Consider the following 24,792-nt stretch of genomic DNA (forward strand, 5'->3'; position numbering starts at 1 on the left):
CTCTTTCCCTAACCAGCGAAACTCTCCTGATGAGGGATGAGGAAGGAATGGCTGGAAGAGTTTAGCAGCACCGGCAAGAGGATGTCCCACCCACTGACCATCTCCACCCTCTCAGCCAGCCTCACTCCAACCTAGGACTCTAGACACCTCCTCCTGGGAGACCTCCGCCAACAACACCCTGCCTGCCTCTGGAGCTGCCCCAGCTCTCTCTGGCTAATGAGTAATCCTTTCCTGAGCCCAGGGGTGTCCGTAGTGGTAAAATCACAGTCTGGGAGGGTTTGGACAGAGACAGAATAATTACAAGGCAGCCATGACGAGTCGGGATGCAACGATCTGATTTCTCCTTCTCCCCGCATACACTTGTACATACAACAGGAGCACACGAAATGCGGGACCTGTAGAAAGTGTAAAACACCAGAACTAATCAGGTGACATGCAAGGTTTGTTTACTTGGGGGCTGAAAGTGTGAGGGTCCGGGGACGAACGCGAAGAAGCAGAGCAGGTCAACAAGAAAGTAATATGAGACCCACGGTAGGAGAGAGGCGGGCTGGAGGCCGGCGAAACCGCACCTTCCAGCAGCCTCCGCGCCAGGCAGGCCACTTCCAGCCTCTCCGCCCTCCTTCGAGGAGGCGGGGCCGAGGGCGTGGCGGAAGCGCCGCAGGGAAGCCTGGGAGCGTGACGTTGTTCCTGTGCGCCGCCTAGCGTCTTGGTCGCGCCGGTTCTTCAGCCTTAGAGCCGTGAAGGTGACAGCGGGAGGTGACCGGCTTGGCCACCGCGATGCTGGCGGCACGGCGGCTGCTCGGCGGGTCTCTCCCAGCTCGAGTATCTGTGCGTTTCAGCGGCGACACGGTGAGGCCCGGCCTGATTCGGGCCAAGGGTGCTCTCGGGCCTGGTCTGTCTGCCGCGCCTCTGCGTGCGCCGTCCCTTGGGTTTGTGGTGCCTTCTGGAGAACCCCTTCATCTCCCCAGCCCGGCAGGAAGGTTGTGGCTCTGGCCTGGGTGTAGAAGGGGAACGGGTCCAAACGGAGATTGACTCCTCCCCCGCCCCCAGCCCTCCGGCTCCTTGGCTTTCCTTATTTAACAGCCTTGCGACCTAGCGGAAAATTTTGCAGGTGGCAAAGCATCCTTGTCCCGTTCTTTCCTCGCCACAGCCTGGCAGAGCATGAAGAGGTCACTGTCCCATTTTAGAGATGTACAAAACAGCTTTGGAGGGACTTGAGTCTCCTCATTCTTCGTTCAGCCCGCTGCTTCCTATATTGGCTTTTAAGGGCATGGGTGTCTGGAAGCCAGGTCCCCTTATCCCTCAGCTGGGGTGCTCCCCACTGGGTCACATGGGATTCCAGACCCCATCTCTCAACAGTTTTTTTCCGGAGCTGCTCTCCCTCCGTCATCTTGTGCCCCAGCCCCAGTGAAACATTTCTTTGCCTTCAGAAAATGCATGTTGTCTGCAGCAGAGATTAGTAATTTAAATCTTTGGCCTAGCCAAGTTTTGATTCAGCAGCACAGCCAGACAAGTAAATAGACATGACATCACACTGGGCTCAGGGATGTAGTATGGTGCTGTGGTTCGGGTGCAGGTTTTGGCCACGGACATTCCTGAGTTTAGATTCTATCTGCTGCTTTGGGCTATGTGCCTTTCCATAAGTTCATTTTGCTCTGAGCTTCAGTTTCCTCTTCTGTAAAATGGAGGAAATCATTCTGGTCTCAGAGTTATGAGGATGAAATGGGGTTTTGGATATAAAATGCTTAGCCTAGTGTCTGCTAAACAGGAAGTGCTTACTAAGTGGTGGTAGTAGGTATGATGCTATGAAGGGTTCTGAGGCTTAGACCCCTGCCCTCTCCCCAGCCCAGCCCTCTAATCAGCGGGACCCAAGAATCTGTAGCTTCTGACCCCAGAGCTTTGCTGGGCCTCCTGACCTTCTGTGTCCCCAGACAGCACCCAAGAAAACCTCATTTGGCTCACTGAAGGATGAAGACCGGATCTTCACTAACCTGTATGGCCGCCACGACTGGAGGTAAGATGGTGCCCTTAGCCTGGTGGGTCCCGAGGCAGGGCCTCCTCCTTACTGCCTTCTCTACTCTGTCCAGGCTGAAAGGTGCCCAGAGTCGTGGTGACTGGTACAAGACAAAGGAGATCCTGCTGAAGGGGCCTGACTGGATCCTGGGTGAGGTCAAGACGTCGGGCTTGCGGGGCCGTGGAGGCGCTGGCTTCCCCACTGGCCTTAAATGGAGCTTCATGAATAAGCCCTCAGATGGCAGGTGTGTGTAGGCAGGCAGAAATGGGGTTGCAGGAAAGACCTTGGGGGTGGCTGTGGCTACCTGGGCCTTTGGGCTGTTTCCTTGGAAACTAAGAGTGAATGAAGTAGGAAAACATTACCAGGGCTCAAGTAGGAGGGACTCAGTTCTCTCTGCTCTTCCTCAGGGGAGACTTGAGGGGTAGCAAAATCAACACAAAATTTTGACTCAGGCAGTCTTAACTGATCAATTCCTAGCTCTGCCTTTTAATCATACAGCTTTGGGCAGTCTCCTGGCATTCTTGAACCTCAGTTTTTTTATTTTGTAAATGGATATTGTATTGCTCAGGAATTAAAGGGCTAATGTTCATACAGCTTTTGGCCTGCACTTCGGTCAGCACATAGAAAGCAGACGATAAATGTCAGCTACTTTACCTCCTTTTGGCTCCAGAGATAACAGTGGAGGTTCAGGACACACTCTTTGTGACCAAAAGCAGATTTGGGCTCTTGGGAAACACTAGGAGAGATATTTGGACTGAGCAGAACAAAAAGGTTTTTCCTGTGGTCATAGCCACCGAAATATGAACTAGGCAGTGAGTATCCTGTCATTGGTGGTGAGCAGGCAGAACCCCTGGGAACATGTTGGGAGGACAAAGAGGGATTGCCTGTCATAGGAGACATCTTTGAGGCTTCCTTGGGTGGAGTGGGGTGGCATGTGGTTAAAGGCCCAACCCTGGTGGCCCTGTAGCCTGACTCACCTTGCTGATGCCCACAGGCCTAAGTATCTGGTGGTGAATGCAGATGAGGGGGAGCCAGGCACCTGCAAGGACCGGGAGATCATACGCCACGATCCCCACAAGCTGGTGGAAGGCTGCCTAGTTGGGGGCCGAGCCATGGGCGCCCGTGCCGCCTACATCTACATCCGTGGGGAATTCTACAATGAGGCCTCCAATCTGCAGGTGGGCAGGGGGAGGGGCTCAATGTGCACAACTCTGCCCCAATCCCAGGCACAGTTGTTAGATTTTAGCACCTAATTTGTCTGGGGTCGAACTAGGAGAGTGCTGTCCACTCCTGTATGCCTTGTGTCACAAGTGGGACGGGGCCCCCAAAGCCTCCTCCTCTTCCTGTATGTTCCAGAGCCTCAACTTGGGAGGTTGTATGTTCCAGGGCTCCATGACTTCTGGAATAGGGGTAGGCTGGGGAACTCACATGTGGGCATTTTTCCTGTAGAAGGGTTGAGGGGTCATTTCGGTAATTCTCAGCTCGGTGATGCCTGTAGTGATTGGTCCAGGGCCAACACCTCACACCTTTCTCCTAGGCTCCTACACAGCAGCAATGAAGGATGTGGGAATAATACCTGGAACGGTGCCTGGCACATAGTAACATTACATATAAGTGTCAACATTGCATATTTAAAAATAAGCCTCCAGGGTCTTTTCTTTACTACAGAAGCAGTACTTGCTTGTTATAAAGATAGGAAACCACACACACACAAAAGAAAATTATCCCACAGATCCACTACCTAGAGAAACTATTTGCCAGCATTTTCATTATTTCCTTAAAGTCTTTCTTTTAAAGATACACATAGTTGGAGAATTTGTTAAATGTTATTACAAAAGTATGACCCACATTATAAAAATCCCCGTCCCTCTCCCAGAGTGTCCTCTGCTTGTGTCCAGAGGGACGTTTCGCTCTGGACTTTGGTGATGGACTTACTGGCCCTTTACCCCTTCCTCCCACACAGAGTATTCTTGGGTTCTTGGGGACAGTGCCCTCACACCCCTGTCCCACAGGTGGCCATCCGGGAGGCCTATGAGGCTGGTCTGATTGGCAAGAACGCCTGCGGCTCCGGCTACGATTTTGATGTGTTTGTGGTCCGCGGGGCTGGGGCCTACATCTGTGGGGAGGAGACGGCGCTCATTGAGTCCATCGAGGGCAAGCAGGGCAAGCCCCGCCTGAAGCCACCCTTCCCTGCAGATGTGGGTAAGACCTGGCACCTGGCCCGATTCCAGGCCTTGTCCTGTGGAATCTGGTATCTGGCTTCATGTCCCCATTGGTCACTGTTAGGGAATTTCTGAGTTCCTTCTGGACTGGGGGCCAGACACAGAGTAGGGTGGTAACAACTTAGAGGCTCCACTGGTGCCACCTGCAGTCCCTCATCCTGTCTCAGACCCAGGTCAGACACCCAAGTCCTCTTCAGCCCTCCGGGAACAAGGGGCAGGGTGGTGAAAAGGCAGTGCAGCTCCTGCTGGCATCTGGGGCCCAGTGGGGGACAAGAATAACAAAGGGCTGAAAGTGGGGCTCTCTGCCGCAGGAGCAGGACTCTGGACAGACCCCACTGCCAGGAAAGCCGCCCCAACCTGGCCCCACCCGCTGGCAGCCACCAGTTTCTCATCCCATTCCCCTACAGGAGTGTTTGGCTGCCCTACAACCGTGGCCAACGTGGAGACGGTGGCCGTGTCCCCAACTATCTGCCGCCGTGGGGGTGCGTGGTTTGCCAGCTTTGGCCGTGAGCGCAACTCAGGCACCAAACTGTTCAACATCTCTGGCCATGTCAACCACCCTTGCACTGTGGAGGAAGAGATGTCTGTACCACTGAAGGAACTGATTGAGAAGCATGCTGGTGAGCCTGGGGCCAGCTAGTGAGTGAGGGACCAGGGAGTCCATGAGAGAGCAGGGTGGGAGGGCCATAGGAGCCTGGGCTGGGGTGGGGGCTGACATAGGTCCTGGGCTTGGGGCTAGGCAGGTGTGCTGGCCCCAGCCCTGACCATCTATCCTTTTGGGGACTAACTGGGGCCCCAGGGGGTGTCACAGGTGGCTGGGACAACCTCCTTGCTGTGATCCCTGGTGGCTCGTCCACCCCACTGATCCCCAAGTCCGTGTGTGAGACGGTGCTGATGGACTTTGACGCGCTCGTGCAGGCGCAGACGGGCCTGGGCACGGCTGCGGTGATCGTCATGGACCGCTCGGTAAGGGCTGGCCCGTGCTCCCCACCCAGTCCCTGCCTTACGCCAGCCTGGTCAGTAACCCTCTCCTGGGCTTCTTGGAGAACTCTTGGCAGCTCTTGGGTCCCGGTTCCTGTAACCTGAGATAGAGTGAGGTGGGAGAGGAGGGGAGCGAGGCGTCCCTGGGGGAGAATGCCCGTGGGGTCTGGGCAGTGTAGGGTACCCAGGGAGGGTGGAGGAGCCGGCCAGAGTACTGCTGGAATCGGGAGGGTGTGTTGCTGGCGGGTGCTGAGGCTCAGGCCTTGGGTGCCTCCTTATTGTCCTGTCACCCCAGACAGACATTGTGAAAGCCATCGCCCGCCTCATTGAGTTCTACAAGCATGAGAGCTGTGGCCAGTGCACCCCATGCCGTGAGGGTAAGTGCTGAGTAGGCCAGGGGCTTTCTCTGTGGTTCAGCCTGGACCTGGGCTGGGCACAGGACAGGTGGCTTGGGCTCTGGACCCTGAATAAACCGCTGCTGCTTCCCAGCCTGCCATGGCTTCTTTCAGCCCCACCCTCCCCATGACCTGCACCCCTTGAGTTCCGTCCCCCACATCCCCGCTTTGGGAGATCATCGGGCCCTCTCTTGCTGCCACGTCTACAGGTGTGGACTGGATGAACAAAGTGATGGCCCGCTTTGTGAGGGGGGACGCCCGGCCAGCGGAGATCGACTCCCTGTGGGAGATCAGCAAGCAGATAGAGGGTCACACCATTTGTGCTCTGGGCGACGGAGCCGCCTGGCCTGTGCAGGTACTCCTTGCTCTGTTGTGTCACTAGGTGGGGGTACGGAGAGCCCAGGGCACTGGGGGTTCAGACCCTGCTTCACAGTGTCCCCATCCCCACCCCAGGGCCTGATCCGACACTTCCGGCCAGAGCTCGAGGAGCGGATGCAGCGGTTTGCCCAGCAGCACCAGGCCAGGCAAGCCGCTTCTTGAGCCCGCTTTGCTGGTGTCATCTGTCTGAACGGCTGGACAATAAAGCAAGTGCTGCCCACTCTCTCAGCTGCATCTTCTCCGTGGCCTTGCTCTTCACTCTGCCACTGTGGCCTGTTACCTGTGGAGGCTTATTTCCCAGACAGAGGTGTATGTGTGGGAGGGATAGGTCAGCACAAGGTCCTGTTGTGAATTTACATCTTGGCTTCCTCTGGGTTAGTCTGTCCTAGACCACCCTGAGCATTTGTCCCTCAGTGCAGGAAGCAGGGGTTGGGAGGGGCAAACTGGCCTATGGTCCAGACCTGGGCCTGGCCCAGCACAACCCTCTGCAAGGTGGGAGCAAGAATCGGCCCACTCTGCCCTGTGAGGCGACGGGCAGGGAAAGAACAGGCTGTCTGGTCTGGTTTGGAGGAGAGGTTTATTCTTGCTTCATGATTTGGCAGTGGGGTGAGTTTGAACAGGCGGAAGGAAGGGAGAAATTGACTAGGGGCTGGGCATCGTGGGTGAGGCAGCCCCAGGTCCTCGCAGCTCCATGGACACTGCTGTGGGTCAGTCTAGGGGAGAGGCAGAGAGCAGGGCCAAGCCGGGTGCCCCTACTAGTCGCTGAGCTGGAGGGGCGCACTGTCCAGTGGGTGCCACAGCTCCAGTCGGTGGTTACTGTGGCCCAGGCATTCATGCCAGTGCTGCTGGCACTCCCCACTGGCCTGGCTACTCAGTTGCACCCCGCCTGGGTTGGGGGACAGGTCAGGAGCCATGTGGGAGCCCATTGGGCCCCCAACTCCAGCGACCCCGCATTCCCACTCACCAATGAAATCGTCGGCTGTGCCCAGGTCATAATCCCATACTGATATCAGCAGCGTCTTCTGGGCCAGCTCCTCCCTTGGGCCTGCATAAAAGAATTCCTGCAGGGAAGAGGGCAGAAAGGCAGGAAGGAGGTGGCCTTGGGTTCTTCACAACTTCAGAAACAGACTCAGGCAGGTGAATGGCTCAGATTAGCCAGGACTAGTGCTTTCTGACTGAGGCAGGATGCTGACCTCCCCTTCACCCCCAGCAGCCAGGAGTGCCCCATCGGCCCTGGCCTACCTCGTTGAACTCAGGGTTCAGGGTCTTCTTCCAAACACTGGTTTTGTATTTAGATTTCTTCCCCACATTTGGATGCAGGAAACTGGGAAGGATGGGGTGGGGTTAGGTGTGGCCCTGGAGAGGTTAGCTCCAGAGGGGCTCTAAGGAACCCACCTGCCCACCCCTGTTCACACTTACAGGCGGACAAAGGGGTCCGAGTAGCCGTTGGCGTCCATGGGGGCAAGGTGGGCACAGCGCAGCACACCCACCAGCAGCCCGCCGCGCTGAGAACTGTAGCACAGAGACAGCAGGATGCGCCCGCGGTCCTCCCCAGCTGCCTCCATCTCCACCTCGTCCTGCAGGGGTAGGCTGGGGTCAGCCCCCGGGTGACCCACAGCCCAGCCACCCACCAGTGTGGGCCCGGATGTGGGAACAAAACTGGCTGCAGAGATATTGAGGGCCAGTGATTAGATTTCATGATTCAATTTCCAGAAACAGCCACTGGCTTAGTGCCCTGGAAGGGAAATTCCAGGTCAGCTGTACTCTCCAGGGCCTGAGGAGGGGAGGGGCTTGCCCAGGTCACGCGACCAGTCAGTTCAGTGCATCTCTGTCTGGAGGGGAAGGGAACTGATGTCCCTAAGGGCCACAAACATGCTAGGAACTTCCTAGTGGCCTTCCATTAAGTGCCCATCACCACCCTCCTGTGGGGCAGGTCTCCTGCCTCGGAAGCAGCTCTCAGAGTCTGTTCTCCACCCAAGCACATACAGGTCTCTTCATCTACAAAACCCACCCTCCTCACCCCACCGCCCAGGGGACCAGGTTCTGAATGTCTTTTGCCACACTCAGCCCCTGGTACTTCCAAGAGGACTCAGGGAGGATGCCTGGAAAGAATATGTTTCTCCCACACTTAACATGGAATTTGATTTCCAGAAAGCTCAACCACCTTGCTTGAATTCAGCTCTCAGTAAGGGAGTGCTCTGTGAGCACCCACCATGCACCACGGGGCTGCTGTGTACTGGTCGGGGGTCTGGAACAGGAAGTGCTTGTCGCAGGTGCCCGCCCCACCTGGTGGGACTCACCAGCCTGGCCCTGATTGAGAGCTGCAGCAGCTATGTGTGGCTCCACTAGGGGGCAGGGCAGCAGCACCTGGCCCTTGATCCTGGAGGAGCTGGGGAGGGACCTGCCTCAGCCTTGCCGGTGCTGGGTGCCTGCTGGGCTGCAGGGGTTCTGACCAGGTCTTTGGTTACCCACTGCAGATCCCTTGCAGTCACTTTCACTGCCTCCTGACAAGGGCCTGTCTAGCCCCAGGAATGGCACCCACATTACCCCAAGGGCAGACCTAGCAGCTGTGGGACCTCAGCATGTCCATTCTTTTCCTGCACCTTGACCTGCCCTCCAGCTTGGCCAGATTCCACCAGTTTCAGCCACTGCATCAAGCTGGCCTGTGTCTCTGCTCTTGAGAGCTTTACTTGTGCCAGTGCCCCACTGTTCCTCTGGGTTCCTCCCCTCTCTGCCCAGCCACGAGGGCCTGGCTATTCCCTGGGACCGTGAGTGTGAGAGAGATGGCCTCGGTTTCTCCAAGCTTGCCTGGGCCTAGACGCCTTCCAAGCCCACATCGGCCCCTGCCTGCCACATTTCAGCCTGGGCTGCCCCAGACCTACCTACCCGCCTCCATCCCTGTGTGGGTCCCGCCGTCCTACCTCCTCGTACAGAGACATGCCACATGCTGCATCCAGGCTCTTGGGCCTCTTAGTCTGAAAGAGCAGAGAGCCGGTCACTTTGGCTGGACGCTGCCTGGCTCCCTCCCTGACCCCCTGTCCCACCCTATGCGCCAGCCCCACTCACCAGCCTCCGCTTCTCCAGACACACATTGAAGCTCCTGGCTCGGTTGGGCACCAGCTTCCTCAGGGGCACCTGCAGCTCCCCAAGTGGAGTCGCCCGCCGCCGTTGCCGCAGCCATGGGTCCTCACACATGCACAGCCTGATGGCCACCCAGGTCAGACCTGGCCAGGCAACACACCCCATCCCCGGGTGGGTCCTGCCCCCTTGTAGCCCAGGCCCAATCCTCACCACAGGGTCTTGCGCTGGGCGTCCTGGAGGGTGAAGCCATGATAGGTGAGTGTCTCCTCCCAGACAGGCCCCCTTGTGCCCCGAACCGTGCGTGTCCGCAGCTGGCTGGCCTGAGGACCGGGCAGGGAGGGTCAGAGCCTTCTCAGGCCCCAGGGCCTCACCCTGGCCCCATTCCCGGACCCACTCCCAGCCCCTCTCCCTGACAGGGCCTCTAGGTGCACATCCCAGCAATGGGGAACTCTCTGCCTGATGTCCAGGGGAGGAGGGGCATGGCAGGCCAGGTGGGTGCCCCAGGCCGAGTGTGCAGCCAAGGGGCAGCAGTGGAGGCCTGCAGCTCCCTCTCACCTTGCTGGCCCCTGGCAGCAGATTGGCTTTGACATAGGTGTCCACGGAGCCTGAGGCCGGTGGCTTGAGGCCCTGGGAAGAGAGAGTGGATGTAGGACAGGCCTGTGGCCCAGGCCCAGGGCCCAGGGATGCCAACCCCATCCTCACCTGGGCACGGTGTGCTGTGCAGTGCAGGTTGCTGTTGTCTGCATCAAAAAGGAGCGTGAACTCGAGGGTGCCAAGGGTAGCTAAGGGCAGGTGGCAGGAAGGGTCAGCTTCTGCCTCAACCCCCACCACGGCACCATGACTCCCGCCCTGCCCCTTCCTGGTGGGTGGTGTGGGATGCCCCAGACCCCATCCTGGCTGGGCCCAGTGTCCCCCTTGTCCCCCGCCCCCACTCACTGCTGTCGTCTGAGTCTCCCTCTGGCTCTGGGTCCAGCTGGGGTGTAGAGCAGATGGCGGGGGTCACTGTAGGGCGTGGGTCTGGAGTGTGCAGGGTGGGCTAAGCGAAGGGGTTAAAGTGTGGGAAGTAGTCGGAAATGAGGTGGATGGGCCGGATGGGGCCTGGGCTCACATAGATAGCCATGTGCTCCTGCATGCTCACCCGCCCCCGGCTCGCTGTCCCCCTGCCCGCCATGGGGGCTTGGACGTGGGGGCGGGACTCAGAGGAGCCAGTGCGGACTGGAGATGAGGGGCATGCACCAGGTCAACCAGACAAGGGCAAAGAGGCATCACCGAAGGCGCCCAGGGGGGTTCTGGGCAGCAGCTGGGACCTGAGGACAGAGCGCAAGGTCAAGGCTGGTGGGGTGGGGGGCTCCAGCCCGAAAGGGGGCCCCCTTGCAGTTAGAGTAAGGCCAGCTGGGCTACTTACCGCTCTGAGAGCTCCTCCACCCACTCTGGTGCTCTGGTTCCCTGCTGGCGCTGGGTGTGCGCCTGACTTGAGGTGACCCACAAGAGAGCCAGAGCATGGCTGTTGGGGAGGGGAAGGGGCGGGACTCAGGACCCATCTTCAGGCCCAGGAGACTAGCATCTCCCTGTCCCCCACCCCCAGGGTCCCTTCCCTGGTGTGTGGGCTCAGCCTCCCTCCTCCTCGCCCCCGCTTCCTCCCCACCCCAGCCATTCACACACTGTCAGAGTTATTTTTACCTCCATCATGTGGCCCTGCTCCCAGGTGACTGGGAGGGCCAGACTGGAGGGCCAGAGGTGACACAAGGGGTGTGAGGGGCAGAGGGAGGGGGTGTGGGGAGGAGCGGGTAGGTGAGACAGAGGGGGTGCAGGGGAGGGAGCAGTGGGGAGGTGTGTGGGCAGGGGGAGGGGTGCGGGGCACTTGGGGAAGTGTGGAGGGCACACATGCGCATGGGAAGGTGAGATGGGAGGGCTCACAATCTGGTCCCCTTGTGACTCAAGCTTTTTAAAACAGGAATCAGACCACTTCGCCTCTCTCCCCCTTCCCCAGCTTGGAATAAAATCCTCACCCATCACTGAGGTGTGTCCCCTGGGCACCACACAGCGGGCCTGGAGTGGTGGGCCCTTCGCCCCGTGTCCACATTTCTCCTCTTGGTTTCCTTGAACACTGCAAGCTTTGTGCATGTGCTGCTCCTTCTGCTTCCTCTCTTGCCCTTTGACCTGGCCTGCTCCTGCTTACCTTTGGTCCCAAGGTCGCTCTCTACAGGGAAAAGTGATGGGCTTTTTACCTGTTCAACCTTCCCTCTGTCTCTTCCCCGTGGTCTTGTAGGGGCCACCCCTTCTGTACTCTCAGTCCAGGAGGTTCCCCCTGCTCCCCAGGCCTGTGCCCCAGACCCTGCCAATCAATGAATTCCAAATCTGGCAGCCATGTGACAGGCTCAGGGAAAGGCATGTAACCCAAAGCAGGCCAATAAAGTACCATTGTGGGATAGACTGGCCCAGAAAGAGAAACTCCGTTTTCTGTTGATGGGACGCTGGTACCGTGCTGTCCTAGAGCTGTGGCCCTCTCCTCACCTCTCATCCCTGTGGAGTAGAGGATGCTCCTGAGAGTGAGGCCAATACAGCAGAAAGCACAGAAAGAGAAAGAGCACCCCTAAGCTCCTGGATCCAGCTATGCCTAGCTCTGGAGTTTGTAATTACCATTCCTCTTTTGGCAAAGTCAGCTAGTGAGTGGACTTGTCTTGCCTAATACTGCCCAGTCCACCATGTCAAGGTCCAGACTGCCTACTCCTTCAACTCTCTCATAGAACCCTGGCCTGCATGACTGATATACAATTATATTATTATCTGTGAGTAATTAATGTGCAGTCACATGATTATCTGTATGACCTGGTCTAAGGTCTCCCTCAGTCTGAGCACCCCCAGAAGGCAGAGTAGGATCTGGATGGTGCATAGATGTGGCCGCAGCACAACACCTGGGACATGGTGGGAGCTCAGCATGTTAGAGCTTTGCAGTAACAGGGTCAGGGACGTGGGACAGGGTCAGCCCAGCAAGGAAGAGGGAACAGGTACAGTGGCTAGGAGTTTGGGCTCTGGAGTCAGGGAGGGCCTGGTTCAAATCCCAAATTGAGGTGATCTTGGGTAAGGTGTCTGCCCTGCCTAAGCCGCAGTCTCACCAGCCAGGGACAGAGCCGGCCCCACCTCACAGGGCTGTGGTGAGGGTGAAATAAGAGAAAAGACACCAGGCACCTAGCACACAGTACGTGCTCACAGCAGATGCCCACTGCTGTGGGTGACAGTGTGATTATCCAGAGGCACTCCAGCCAGGAGGCCAGATGTTCCAGGGTGTCTCCCCAAGGTCAGGGTACCAGTGCAGAAGATGCAGTTGCCATGGAGGTGGTAAAGTCTCTTTATTCAGTCCTGGAGTGGAGCTGGCCCCACAGGGCAAAGGCAGGGATTGATCAGGGCCAGACCTTCAGCCCTTGGGCAGCTCAGGGCCAGCCAGGCAAGGCTGGTAGGTGCCAGGTGCCAGCAGCTGCAGGGCGAACTCGGTGATGACGGCTGTGAGCCCCCAAATACGGTGTGGCCCATGCAGGAAGACGGGCAGTGTGTAGCGGAAGTGGCCACCATGGCAGAAGTGGGTATAGCCCTGGTTCTGCGCCTGCAGCAGGTGGGCCAGGGGCAGTGCAAACACTTCATCCACCTGTGGGCAGGAGGCAGCGAGAAGGTAGACAGAGCACTGGCTACTGCAGCTCCCCACCCAGCATTCCGCTACTCACCTCCTCGGGGTTGGGCCTGAGGCTCTGGAGATCCAGCGGGCCCACGCCAGCAAGCACTGGCACCACAGAGGCCTTTGGCTGAGACAGGAGGAGGGCGGGCAGTCAGGGGAGGCGTGGCCTCAGTGGGGCTTTGGGGCTGAGAAGGGGACCTGAAAGGAAGACTTCAGAGGCCTTCAGTGCAGGCCAGGTCCACCTGGCCCCTGCCCTTGGGCTTGCTCAGCCATGCTGACTGACTCAGTTTCACAAAATCCACTAGATGCATTCAGGCCTCTGGGCCTTTGCAGACTGGTCCCTCTACTCAGGACAACCTTCCCTTACTTTCATTACCCTAAAATCTCCCCATTGTCATTCAGTCCCTGCCTACCCTTCAAAGCATTCCCTAACCTTTATCCACCAAGCTGAGCAGAGCTGGCTCACCTGTGGGCATGTGGGGGTGGGCTACCTCCAACCCAGGACCTGAGCCTCAGTAGACCCTGTGAAAGGGGGTAAAATACCCCGACCCCTTCCCGACGGGTTGTGTGAGGACGGAACACAACTGCCAGGCATGGTGTCTGGGGCTCCACCGCACTGCGAGACTGCTGGAGCCCATGACCACTCTCCTTGTCCCCGGGGTCCCTGCTTCTAGCCTAGGGCAAGCACAGTCGGTGCATGGGGTAAGGGCTGGTGGTGGCCTCAGGGCCTGGTGGGCTTACCTGGTCCTGCAAGGGCCGCAGGACACCCCACACATGCTCCTCAGGCACCACAAGGCCCAGCTCCTCACGAGTCTCCCTCAGGGCTGTCTGAACCACATCCCGGTCAGTGGGATCACGCTTGCCACCTGGGAAACTGAACAGGCACAGGGAGCCTGGTTCTTGGGCTGTTGAGGCCATGGAGGGATGGTGGTGGTGGCAGCTGTGGCAGAGGGCTAATGACCCACCTAAATAACGTCTGTCTCTGCCCCTAGTTTGCAGAGAGGGCTGGGCAAGCCACATGACCTCGCCAAGCTCAGTTTACCTCCCTGAGCAACGAGGGTAAGGGAGAGGGGCCCTGGGGCTCAGACACACAAACTCTGCTTATGGTGGCCTTGGTGGAGCTGACATTAACCCTATGATGTCCCCAGTTCCCGCCGGGGGCGGGGCCAGGGCGGGACACGCGGCAGCCCAGCCCCGAGTGCTTCCTGGGCTCTGGACCCGAATCTCTCCAGAGTCACCATAAGAGGGCGCGGTCCTGCCTTTTTAGAAGTGGGACACAGATCTGAGAGGTGTCCCCGTCAGAAGTGGCGCGGGACGCACATCGAAGGATCCGCGCAGCGCCCGGGCAGGAGCTCCTGCGGCGCCAGGTTCGGGGCGAAGGGACGCGGGTCGCTGACTCCTGGCCGCAGTCCGCGGGCGGAGGTCGCTCTCCCCGGACCCAGTCTACCGAGGCGGCCATGGAGGCTCAGAGAGGCTTGGTGCCTTGCCCACGACCCTGCAGTCGCCGGGGTTCAAAGGGCTCCTCCAAAAGGGAGAGGATTTCCCGGCCGGTGTACCTGACGTCACCCTTGTGCCTCCCGGCCAGACGGCTGGACCGCAGCGTGTAGAGCAACGCCGGAACCCCGCGCACCGAGCACAGCGGCACGAGTACGGCGGCCGCCGCGGGCCGAGCGCGGAGCCGGGCCGTGGCCCCCGCCAGCAGCCGTCGGCAGCGCCGCTCGCCCTCCGCCGACAGGCAGTCGGAAAGCATGTCCGGCCCAGCACGGCCAGGACAACGAGGGCACCGGGCCGCGCGAGGGAAGGGGCAGTGCGCACACTCCCAGGTCTCTCCGGGATCTGGGCGGGGACCGCGGGAGGAGTCGCCCCGCCCCGTGGTGGCTTCCCAGCGGCGCCGGCCACGCCCACAGACCCCGACCTAGTAAAGGGGGCGGGGCCCGGCAGGAGCGAGTGATGGGGCGGGGCCGGAAAAGGCCTGAGCTGCGGGCAGAAGGGCTGGCCTGGGTGGTTCGAAGTGCGTCACCGAGCACGGGAGTCGGGGTGTCTGGCCGTTGAGGCCCCGCCGGGCCCCGTGTTCCTTCTCGCCCGAGGTATACGGGACCTCAAAGGAAGTGCGCCAGATGTTCGGAGTCGGCGTTTAGTGGGGGTCTATGAGACCCCACCAGGAGGCCGAGCCGCCCTGGGAGTCCCTTGCCCTCCCCACGCTCCAGGCCTTCTCCCTTGGTTCCTCTGGGTGGTGCGCGCCGCTCCCTCTCGCCCCAAGGGACTCACTTCAGCCCCAGGCCTTCGCCTTGCTTTTCCCACCGCCGGGAGCTCATTTTTTTTCCGCCTCTGCAGTTTTTACTCCCATAGGTGTTGGTTCAAATGTCACTTTCTCTAGAAGCTCTCCTGCCTTGAGTCTTGATCGGATTCTCAAACTCCCCCCCACCCCTTGACCCTTGGAGTCACTGCCTATGGTGCTCTGCACCTCTTTGTAAAACTCTGACCCCTCCAGGCACCAGGCGACCCTCGCTTTGGGCATAACATCTAAACATGGAATGGCAGGTGTCCCATGCTTTGCTTCCACTTTGAACAGGTGCCTCCCTGAGCTGTGGTGGCGGTCCTCATTGGGGCACACAGGCAGAGAGCAGGAACACAGCCTCCCTCACAGCTTGTATCCCCACGTTGACTATCACTCTGTGCTCCCAGGGATCCCAACAGCACTGGGCAGAGCTTTGAGATATCTGCAGGCCACACTCGGGTGTGGGCATTCCTGAGTCCCTCCACCTTGACCTCTGAGGACAGAAGTGCTCTGACCACTCATGCCAAATGATTTAATGTTGGGGGGAAAAGAGAGGTAAAGCAGGGCTTGGAAGAGTCACCCCCAAGGCAGAAGGGGGCAGGTTGTGAGGTAGGGGGCCTGGTTCCAAGCCTGGCACCAGCTCAGCCTTGTTGTGACTTTGGGCAGGTAGCTTCCCTCTCTGGGTTTCCACCTGCCCTGCTCTCTCCAAGTGAGGGGAAGGGGGTCTCTGCAGAGGTGAGTCTGGGGTCCAGGGTAAGAGGACTCTGTTCACAGGGCCCCCACCATTACTGTGGGTCCTGGCCAGCCCCTGGGCACACAGCGGTGGAGGGGAGGAGCCCCAGCCCAGCTGGGAGGGGCACCCCCTGACCCCTGTCATCCTGAATATTGGGGATGGGGTATGGTGTTGGCCGGGCCCTTGGGATTCGGAGGCGGCTTGAGGCTCCACGGTACAGGCCCTGGTAGTTGAGGGGCCGGTAGATGGCTGGGGCCAGGAGAGCCTCAGGGGGAGCCAGCAGCTGATGGTGGAGCCTGGCAGGGGTCCTGGAGGTGAAGGCTGGAGCTTTGTTGGGGTCTAGGGAGGAAATGGTCTGAGTGGACCCCAGACCTCCCCTCACACCCTCAGCCTGCCTGTCCCCTTTCCTGCTCCTCCCATCCCAAGTTGCCCACCTCTTAGTCTTTGCTCTTTCTCTTCTATATTCCAGAGATTTCTTCCCCACCTTCTCCCTCTGTCCAAACCCTTCCCAGTCCTCCAAGCCCCAGCTTGGGAACCACCTCCTCCAGGAAGCCTACGTGACCCTCCTTCCCTCTGCTCTCAGCACCTTATCACTGCCCTGGTCTTTCTGCTCTGGGTCCCACATTGTCTCCAAAATCTCTGCCTCCCCGTCTCTGTTCACACAGATGCCCAGTGAGCTTGCTGAACATGCTGAAACCCCTTCCTGGAGGCCTGGTGGCCCTGTCCCCTCACTTCCTGCCCACAGTGCCGGCTCTCGTCCCACTGTGCCTGTGGCCTGGGGGCTGACCTTTCTCCTGCTCTGGAGAGCCCTTCAGCAGGCAAGGGCTGAGGCTGCTGCGACTCTGGGTTGGGACGCTGAGCAGGGGCCTTGGAGATACAGTCCTGAAGGTGTGGCAAGCAGGAATGGGGGCAGGGGTCAAGGTGGAGAACCTAGGCCAAGGGTCATGGTCAGAGTCAGACAGTGGGATCCCAGGACAAGCCAGTGGATGAGACCCTGAAAGAGGGTCAGGAGCCAAAGCCTTAGGAGATGCCTGGGGTGAGGGGATGGGTTAGGGCAGGTGGGCAGGGTTGGCCGGGGCCAGACAGTACCAGGAGTCCGGGTCACTCTCCCTAAAGCCCTTGGCAAAAGGGTTGCTGGCAATTTTCAGCTGAGTGATCTGCAGGGGAGAAACTGTAGTTATGAGCCAGCTCTGAGCTGGGGAAAGGCTGTGGGGCCCCAGGCTCAGCCACCCTCTCCTCCCAGGACCCCCCAATCTGGAGGAACCACAGAACCAGTGAGCGTGAAGGCAGGGGAATGACTGTGGACAGATACCCACTGAGTCCCAGGGAGGGAGGGGAGGACAGGGGTCTGTATGCAGGAGGGGCCTAAGAGCCTGGGGCCTTAGTCTCCCCGCTGTGAAATGGGCTGGCAGCTGCCTCATGAGCTGTGGCCTGACCCACCCGATGGTTCTGATATGCTGTCACAGCCGTGAACTGGGTCTCCGTGAAGACAAAGGACTTAAAGTTCTCCTGGGCATAGCGCTCACTGTCTTTGCGTGGGTCCACGAAGACCACGTGGAAGCGGGGCTGGTAGCGGTGCATAGAGTTGAGGATGATCTGTGGGGGGTGCGGAAGTGGGTGTGCAGGGGTGGGGCGCAGCCACAAACCCTCACTGAGGCTGAAGCCCTTTTCCCCCCGGGAAAAGGCAGCCCTGAGCCCGCAGCCCATCTTGAAATGGTGGTGCCGGGTCTGGGCTTGAGAGACTGCAGTTCTTAGTCAAAGGCCCCTTTGTGTCTGAGCATCCTTACTGCTTGGCCTTCCCTCATTCCCATGTCCCAGCTGTCACAGAATTATCCGGGACCTGACCACCTCTCCCACCCACTGCATCCACCCCTCCCGGCCACCATCATCTTTCTCCTGGGTTTCCTCAGCTGCCTCCTGGCTGTGCTCCTCGCCTCCACCGGGTGCCTCTGCCCGTTCCCCACATAGCATCCCCAGTGAGCAGCTCAGAACCCTCCTGTGACTCCTGCCCCATGCAGAGTAAAGACCAAAATCCTCTCTGGAGCCAACTGGCCCTGCAGATCAGCCCTGGCCGCCCCTGGGATCCCTTTCCCGCCTATTGCCCCTCCGTGGTCCACTCCAGCCACACAGGAGCCTCCTCGAAGCTCCCAAAGTCCCCAACATTCTCTAGCCTCAGGGCCTTTGCACTTGCTGTTCCCTCTGCCTGCAACAGCTCCCCCTTCTATACGCATGGGCTTCTTCCTCCACTTCCTTCGGATCTCTCTTCAGATATCCCTTGAGCCCCGTGAACTGAACAGCCACCTCCGTCTCAGCCCCCTCTCTGTTTCCTTTTTCTCCTGGCATTTATCACCACCTGAGACATCTGGATTCTTATCATCTGCTCCCTACCCCAGGAGGGGAGTCCCGTGAGGGCAGGGGTCTTTGACAGAGTGTCAGCAGTGCTGTGTTCCTACCTGTCCGGGCAGTCCCCTCTGCTCTCCAGCCCCTGGCCAGGTGAACTTGGCCCCCCGCCTTGGCATCAGACTCAGGCAGGGGTGCTGGGAACTAAGGTCATCAGGCACCAAAGGCCTTCGGGCTTCATCACAATCAGGCCCCAGTGTCCCCTGCCCTGGCCCAACCCCTCCCCACTGTGGCCCGGGCCTCACGTGGCCGTTGTCATCCAGCAGGTTGTTGGTCAGCTTGAGCTTGTCAAAGGACACAATCTGGCGCATCCACTGTGCACCCTTGGCCGGTGAGTCGGGGTGGAAGTGCACACGACCAGGCGTGGCTGGGTCCGCCTTGCCTGCCACCAGCCAGGCTGAGCTGTGGAAGGCGTACCTGGGGACAGAGCAAGATGGCGAGGGTGCCCCGACTGCACCCTACGACATCTCATCTGCTGCTGCCCCTATGTAGAGCCAAGACTGATGAGGCGACAGGGCCGTCCTTGTCCCCATCACTGCCCAGGCACCAACTCCATCTGCACATGGGGAACCGGAGGCTCCAAGAGTGCTGTGCAGCTCTGGGTTCCCCATGGCTCCACCCGCTGCCCAGGGCTAACCCACCCTGCCTACCCAGGCTCACCCACTGCCCACTTCAGACTGGGGCTGCCCTGAGCTGCCCACCATCAGGCTCCCCACTGCTGCTCCAGGATAGGCCTCCCTGACACTGCTCCGCCCGGCCCCTGCCTCCCCCAGGTGCAGGTAGGGGTCTACCTTCCCATCTCAGCACCTGAGGTCTGAGCTGCATCCCCCGGCCATCCCCCAGACCTGTATCTCTTGTCGTCCAAAGGCACAAAATCCATGAGCAGCGCATAGTCAGCCAGAGTGTCCATGCCCAGAATCTTCACCTGGAAGGTGGGGAACATCCTCCTGCAGGAGGGGGCGCTCAGCTGCCAGAATCTGGCTCCACCCTGGCCCCCGCCCCCACCACACACACCCCCTCTACTCATACCTGCCTGCCTTGGTGACTATCATCTCTGTGCCCAGCTGGTTGAACTCCTCCCACAAAGCCTTCATCTCCAGCCGGACTGTCACGCTCGACACATGTGGGTTCTTGGGGCCCTGCCCAATGGGCTCAGCCACCGCCTGGACCCCTGCAGAGCCAGGTGGAAGAGTCTGATGGTAACAGGGAGTCCAGCTGGGGCTCCCAGCTGGGGCTAATCGTGGGCAGGGTGTAGGTCTCCGAGGGGGCAAATACCCTGAGGCCAGCAGAGAGGAAAGCTGGGGAGAGAAGATAGAATGTGGGCTCTTGTTCACCTCACCCACCCCCACTCCACCCAGCCAGCCTTCATCTTTCAGGCTGCACCTAGAAGCCTCTTCCTCCAGGAAGCCCTCCCTGACTGCCAGGCCTGTGTTCCCACAGGATGCCCAACTCAGCATTACTTCATGAGGTAAATGCTCGCTTAAAGCTCAGGGAGGCCAGAGACAGAGACTGTCTGGCTCCCCAGGGAATCTTTGAGCCATCAAGAGGCCATGTGGACTTGAGCAAATTGTTTTACCTCCCTGAGCCTCAGTTTCCACATCTGTCACAGGGGTTCTTAATATCTGCCTTACAGGGCTGATGTGAGGATTTGTGAGGACACACAGCAACCCTGGCACACAGTAGGCCCTGCATAAAGGACATCTGTTATGGATGAGGGGACATGTGGGGTCATGGGGTTGGGGGTGGGGGTGTTTCTCAGCTCTGTGGGGACCCGGCTGCCTGGTGCAGCTTAAGAACACTGAGCTGATAGGGATCCCCAAATTACCACGAATGACTCTCACCCACCTCTGACCCCGAGAACCCGCCCAAATCCTGCCTCCAGAAGCAAGTTCTAACACCTTTCTGCTCTGGCCTCCTCATTTTTTTTCTAAAGAGCCCATCTTTTGATCTGCAATCCTGGCATAAGCCTTGACCAAAAACTGCTGCACTCTAACTTTCTGATTAAAAAGAAATCCTACCTACAATGAAATACTATTTTATACTCTCAAGGATGCCTATTACCAAAAACAAAACAATAATGAAAACAAAAAATGAAAAATTACAAGTGTTGGCGGGGATGTGGAGACATTGGAACCTTTGTGCTTTGCTGGTGGAATATAAAATGGTGTAGCTGCTGTGGAAAAGGCTGGCGGTTCCTCAGAACATTAAAGATAGAAATACCATGTGATCCACCAATTCCATTTTTAAGTATAAACCCAAAGAATCAAGAGCAAAGGCCTGAACAGATCTGTGTACCTGTGTTCATAGCAGCATTGTTCACAATAGCTAAAATGTAGAATGAACCCAAGTGTCCATTGCTGAATGAATGGATGAGCAGAATGTGTCTATACAGACAATGAAATATTATTATCCAGCCTTTAAAAGGGAGGAAAGTGTGGTACAGGCTACAATACGGATGAACCTTGAGGATGTTATGCCAAGTGAAACAAGCCAGTCACAAAAGGACAAATATTATATGATTCCACTCATAGGAGGTATCCAGAGTAGTCAAATTCATAGAAAGTAGGATGGTGGGGGCCAGGGGCACGGGGAGGGGGAATGGAGATTTAATGTTTAAAGGGGACAGAGTTTCAGTTTTACAAGATGCAAAAAGTTCTGGAGATGGATGGTGGTGATGATTGCACAACAATATGAATGTGCTTAAAGCCACTGAACACTTAAAGATGGTTAAAATGGTCATTTTTATGTTATGTGTATTTTAATACAATTAAAAATTTGGGGGGGCAGAGGGAGATAATTAGGCTTATTTATTTATTTATTTTTAGAGGAGGTACTGAGGATTGAGCCCAGGACCTCATGCATGCTAAGCACGCACTCTACTGCTTGAGCTGTACCCTCCCCCCTTAAAAATTTTAAACTAGAATAAGCATCCTGAAAACCAGAGCATTAGTTTTAGCAGCACCATAAGAGGCAGAAGACCTGGTAAAACCATGAGATCCCCTGGGCAGAGGCAGAATGTTGGGACTGGAGGGATGGATGGTCAGACAGCCGGGTGGAGGGAGACTCCTGGAATGGTGGAACGTGTAATGTGCTCCCAGGCGGGAAGCAGCTGGCTAGAGCCAGTGCATAGTGGGTACCTGGTGAGAGTGGGGCCCAAGGCCTGTGGTCCCTCCCATCCTTAGCAGCCCTAAAAGCCACGTTGAGAAGTGGCACCTCACTAAAGCCCCTGGAGTCTAGAGGTGGGTGTGTTTCACTGAGAGAGGATGGACCATCTCAGGTTTAAATCCCCCAGAGGGGCATGAAGGGCGGATAAGCTGGTGTCCCCCACCACCTGGACTGGCCATCAGATGGGCAACTGCCCATCACTCAGCTGTCCCGCAGAGGCAGGTACATCATGCAGGTAACTGATGCCAGCCCCCGGGGTCCACGGTGGTGGGTCCCAAGGTGGGGAGGCTCATATGCTTTGCTGGGCCTGGGGACTTCGCAGGCTGCTCACTGGCTCCCAAGTCTTCTATGAGCCCATGCCCTGCCCATCCCGGTCCACAGGCAGCCCCTCAGCACCCTCAGTAACTCTGGGGAGGAGCCTGTCCTCTGCCCAGTTCCTTGAGAAGCCAGCACCTCTTGGGTTCAGGAGTTGACAGTTTCCCACAGGCACAGAGTGAGATCTGGAGAGGAAGTTACCCAGCCCCTGACTTTGATACACAGGGGTGAGGCCCAGAGAGGGGTGGGGACAGGCCCAAGGTCGCCCACGCCTGAGAAGGCCTTCACCTCCCAGAATGGCTCTGTTCCCCTCCCTGTCAGCACCCCCATGGTTACACCTGAGTGACCGGCAGCCCCTTGACTCCGCCCTGGCAGGATCTGAGGCCTCAGCCTGGGGTGCCCCTGCCCCATTCTCTTGCCCAGGGCCTGAGTCCAGTGGGGTTTCCTTGGTCTCCATGCTCAGTCCCTGCCCTGCCCCACTCACTCGGAGTCCACGCATGGGGCCGCCTTAGTTGTTCACGCCTTACCTGCCATGGGGACAGCCTGGACTTCCAGCTCCTGGAGAAGCGCTGCTCAGCTGGAGCCCCTGCCTGCCAGGACCGGGATCAGCCTCTCCTGGTCTCCTGGTCCATTCGGCAGTCCAGCTCAGCTCTCAGGCCCTCACTCAGTCTCCAGTCTCCTGGCAGGACTGTCCTTCCCTCCTCGATCACCCAGGTCTTGGTTCTCCACTGGAGCCAGGCACCTGGTCTCTGCAGGTGGGACCCTGGTTCTGAGGGCCCCTTCTCCAAGCCACTCAGAGTGGACTGTGTGAGGCTTCTGGCTCGGCTCGTCCAGCTCCAGGCACGATGCTGTGCGGGAGGAGGGCAGGTGGGAAGGCTCTGATGTGGCAAAGCCTCCTCTCCCCCTCCCGGTCTCCCTCCTGTCTTCCTCCCTTCCCCAGCTAGGAGCCCCCCAGCCATTCCTGATCAATGGGCCCAGGCGCAGGGCGGGGGCCCATCTTGAGGATGGGCTGGGCGATCCACAGGGGCCCAGGCCTGGCTGACTGGAGGGGCTGCGGCTGACAAGGCTTCAGGGAGGGGGGTGCGGGCCGCAGCAGTAGCAGGAGAAAGGAGAGCTGAATGATCAAGGCAGTGCCCTCTCACCAGGACCCAGACCCCTGACCTGAGTGGTGTGGAATCATGGGGAAACTTGAGCAGGAAAGGCAAGGGGGCAACAGCCACAAGTACAAGCAGAGGCGGAGCCCCCGGGCTGGGTGGCAGGAAGCCCGTCCTCCAGACAGCTTGGCCCGATGAACTGTGCTACGCTAGCAGGTCCCTACTAGTCCCCATGCCTCAGTTTCCCCAACTGAACTAACTGCATAATTGCTTCTGCCTGGGATGGGCTGGCCCAGCCTGGGGAGCAATAAGCTGTCCCCATCCTGGTTGACAGTGCCTACATAGTCTCCACGGGGTAGGGGGCTGGCCCAGGTCAGAGGTCCCTGGGACATGCCTGCTCTGCCTGCAGGTCTGTCTGTTCTGTTCAGCCTGACCAGGCCCCTCCCCAGGTTGCCCTTGCTTGTTTGGCGCTGGGTATTCAGGGAACACACAGATCACCGATCAGGAAGGCAGAGGCGAGGGATCCCCCAAAGCTAGTTGCTGCCATATGGCCCAAGGAGGGTCATCAGGCTACATCCCCAGGTAGCCTACTCCAGGAGGGAGCACTTCAGCCTAGCCCCCGGGTGGGAGCACCAGGCGAGAGCATGCCAGGCTGGACTGGGCATGCTCTACTGGCGTCCCCAAAGTCGGCTGGACCCCCTAAACCTCCTCCAGAGTCTGGCACTGGGGAAATGGGGTTGGCAGAGGCCCATACCTAAGAGGGGGCACAGAGTGACACTCCAGCCCCTCCCAGAAGTGTATATCAGGGGGCAGACCTCTCCCCCTTCAGCTAGGGGAGGCCTGCTGCTTCAGTCCCCTGGGCCCGAGACTCCTGCCTGCCCAGCTGGGAGGAATCCCGCAGGGAGAGTGTGGACTGACCCCCAGCCCAGACCCACGCCCAGTTGTGGGAAGAAGGTGATGCCAACTCTGGGGTTTGCTGTTGGGCAAGATGGGGGGCAGTTCTCTGCGCTTGTGATGGAAGGTCCCATTGGCTCCCAGGGGCCACCCAGTGAGGTGTGGCCAGGCTATCCTGTCCCAGGATCCACAGTGGGGCAGGCGGGAAATGGGAGAGATGATGGAGAACTGGGGGGATCCGCACCGGTCCTGGTGGCTCCCCCTCAGCCAGGACTCCCAGGGGCCCAGGGTTCTATTGGCTCCTGATGTGTGTGTGTGTGTGTGTGTGTGTGTGTGTGTGCGCGCGTGCGCGCGCACGCGCGCATGTGCACACGTGTGTTTGAACATGCCATTGGTCTGTGTGATGAGAACCCTCCCATGTGTACATAAGTACACTGACATCACTGACATTCCAACCCACATGCACACACAAACTCAAGGCCGGATGACCCGCCACCACTCATGTGCACATGTGCACAAGCTCCTGTGTGCACAGAAACACAGGCTTTCTCTTACACGCACACACACACCACAAGAACCATGCACAGAGGCATACCTCCCTCTACAGCCTCCTCTCCAGCTGGCTTGCCCTTCCTGCCGGAGGCGCCTGCTGGCCCCCTGCCCTCTCATCCATCTTGCCTGCCAGCCTGTCCCTCGTGCCCCCATATCCTTCACACCTTCTCATCTTGCTGCTCAATAGCAGGAGGCAGTGTGGCAGCCGTGGCCGCAGGGAGATGGATGGGCCAGGCGGGGGTGTAGAGGGGCCAGGGAGTGATGCCTGGAGAGGATGGAGCTCTGGGCCCCACCAGCCCCAGTGTCAGGCAGGAGTGATGCTGCCAGGCTCCAGTGGGTGTGGAAAGTGTGAGGCTGAGTCCAGGTCCTGACTCGCCCTGTCCAGTTCAGCCCTGCCATGGACACCCTGCAGAGAGTGCCTGGATTGGGACTGAGGGGATCCCAGCAGCAGACCCTGTGCCCACTCCCTCCCTGACACTGACGTGCAGTGTCCTGGTGATGGAGGAGTCTCAGCCTCCCTGGTAGGACTCCCGCCTACCCTACCTGTACCGCCTACTTGTGTCCCTGTGCCTGGAGGGGCTGTCCTGGGTGGGGAGAGCCTTGGGGAGCTGTACTTTTTC

The 24,792-nt window shown here is 58.7% G+C and overlaps 3 protein-coding genes across 14 annotated transcripts; 1 reads left to right on the forward strand and 2 right to left on the reverse strand.

Annotated features, from left to right (window-relative positions):
* The first annotated feature begins 678 nt into the window (after nucleotides 1-678).
* On the forward strand, nucleotides 679-6,224 carry NDUFV1 (NADH:ubiquinone oxidoreductase core subunit V1). Its single transcript, XM_014551745.2, has 10 exons — nucleotides 679-849; nucleotides 1,932-2,014; nucleotides 2,088-2,258; nucleotides 3,009-3,192; nucleotides 4,027-4,216; nucleotides 4,644-4,856; nucleotides 5,036-5,202; nucleotides 5,513-5,594; nucleotides 5,822-5,967; nucleotides 6,066-6,224. Exons 1-10 carry the CDS (start codon nucleotides 778-780, stop codon nucleotides 6,150-6,152), a joined length of 1,395 nt encoding a protein of 464 aa, XP_014407231.1. The 5' UTR covers nucleotides 679-777; the 3' UTR covers nucleotides 6,153-6,224.
* A 324-nt stretch (nucleotides 6,225-6,548) lies between these two features.
* NUDT8 (nudix hydrolase 8) lies at nucleotides 6,549-14,597 on the reverse strand. 12 transcript variants are annotated; one of them, XR_004323450.1, is made up of 14 exons: nucleotides 14,298-14,596; nucleotides 13,483-13,615; nucleotides 12,791-12,868; nucleotides 10,477-10,575; nucleotides 10,008-10,107; nucleotides 9,774-9,853; nucleotides 9,627-9,698; nucleotides 9,282-9,391; nucleotides 9,057-9,192; nucleotides 8,877-8,965; nucleotides 7,410-7,567; nucleotides 7,233-7,314; nucleotides 6,955-7,051; nucleotides 6,549-6,703 (listed from the first exon to the last, which is right to left on the reverse strand). XR_004323450.1 is itself a non-coding variant. In XM_032489998.1 (14 exons), the coding sequence occupies exons 1-14, from the start codon at nucleotides 14,489-14,491 to the stop codon at nucleotides 6,746-6,748; spliced, it is 1,524 nt and encodes a 507-aa protein (XP_032345889.1). In that variant the 5' UTR covers nucleotides 14,492-14,596; the 3' UTR covers nucleotides 6,549-6,745. The 12 variants fall into 12 exon arrangements, 9 of the variants coding, with proteins under 9 accessions (XP_032345889.1, XP_032345892.1, XP_032345890.1 ...); XM_032489998.1 differs by having other exon boundaries at nucleotides 6,549-6,876; nucleotides 8,912-8,965; XM_032490001.1 differs by having other exon boundaries at nucleotides 6,955-7,035; nucleotides 8,912-8,965; nucleotides 14,298-14,595.
* Nucleotides 14,598-15,523: 926 nt separating this feature from the next.
* TBX10 (T-box transcription factor 10) lies at nucleotides 15,524-22,166 on the reverse strand. Its single transcript, XM_006189532.3, is given in 9 exon segments — nucleotides 15,524-16,091; nucleotides 16,540-16,634; nucleotides 16,842-16,909; nucleotides 17,193-17,348; nucleotides 18,398-18,569; nucleotides 18,998-19,099; nucleotides 19,182-19,333; nucleotides 19,335-19,450; nucleotides 22,160-22,166. Coding segments are annotated over 9 exon segments (1,155 nt in total). The 3' UTR covers nucleotides 15,524-15,804.
* Between the last annotated feature and the right edge of the window lie 2,626 nt (nucleotides 22,167-24,792).

Source organism: Camelus ferus, chromosome 10 (genome assembly GCF_009834535.1).
Source record: "Camelus ferus isolate YT-003-E chromosome 10, BCGSAC_Cfer_1.0, whole genome shotgun sequence".
In the NCBI taxonomy this organism is placed as follows: Eukaryota; Metazoa; Chordata; class Mammalia; order Artiodactyla; family Camelidae; genus Camelus; species Camelus ferus.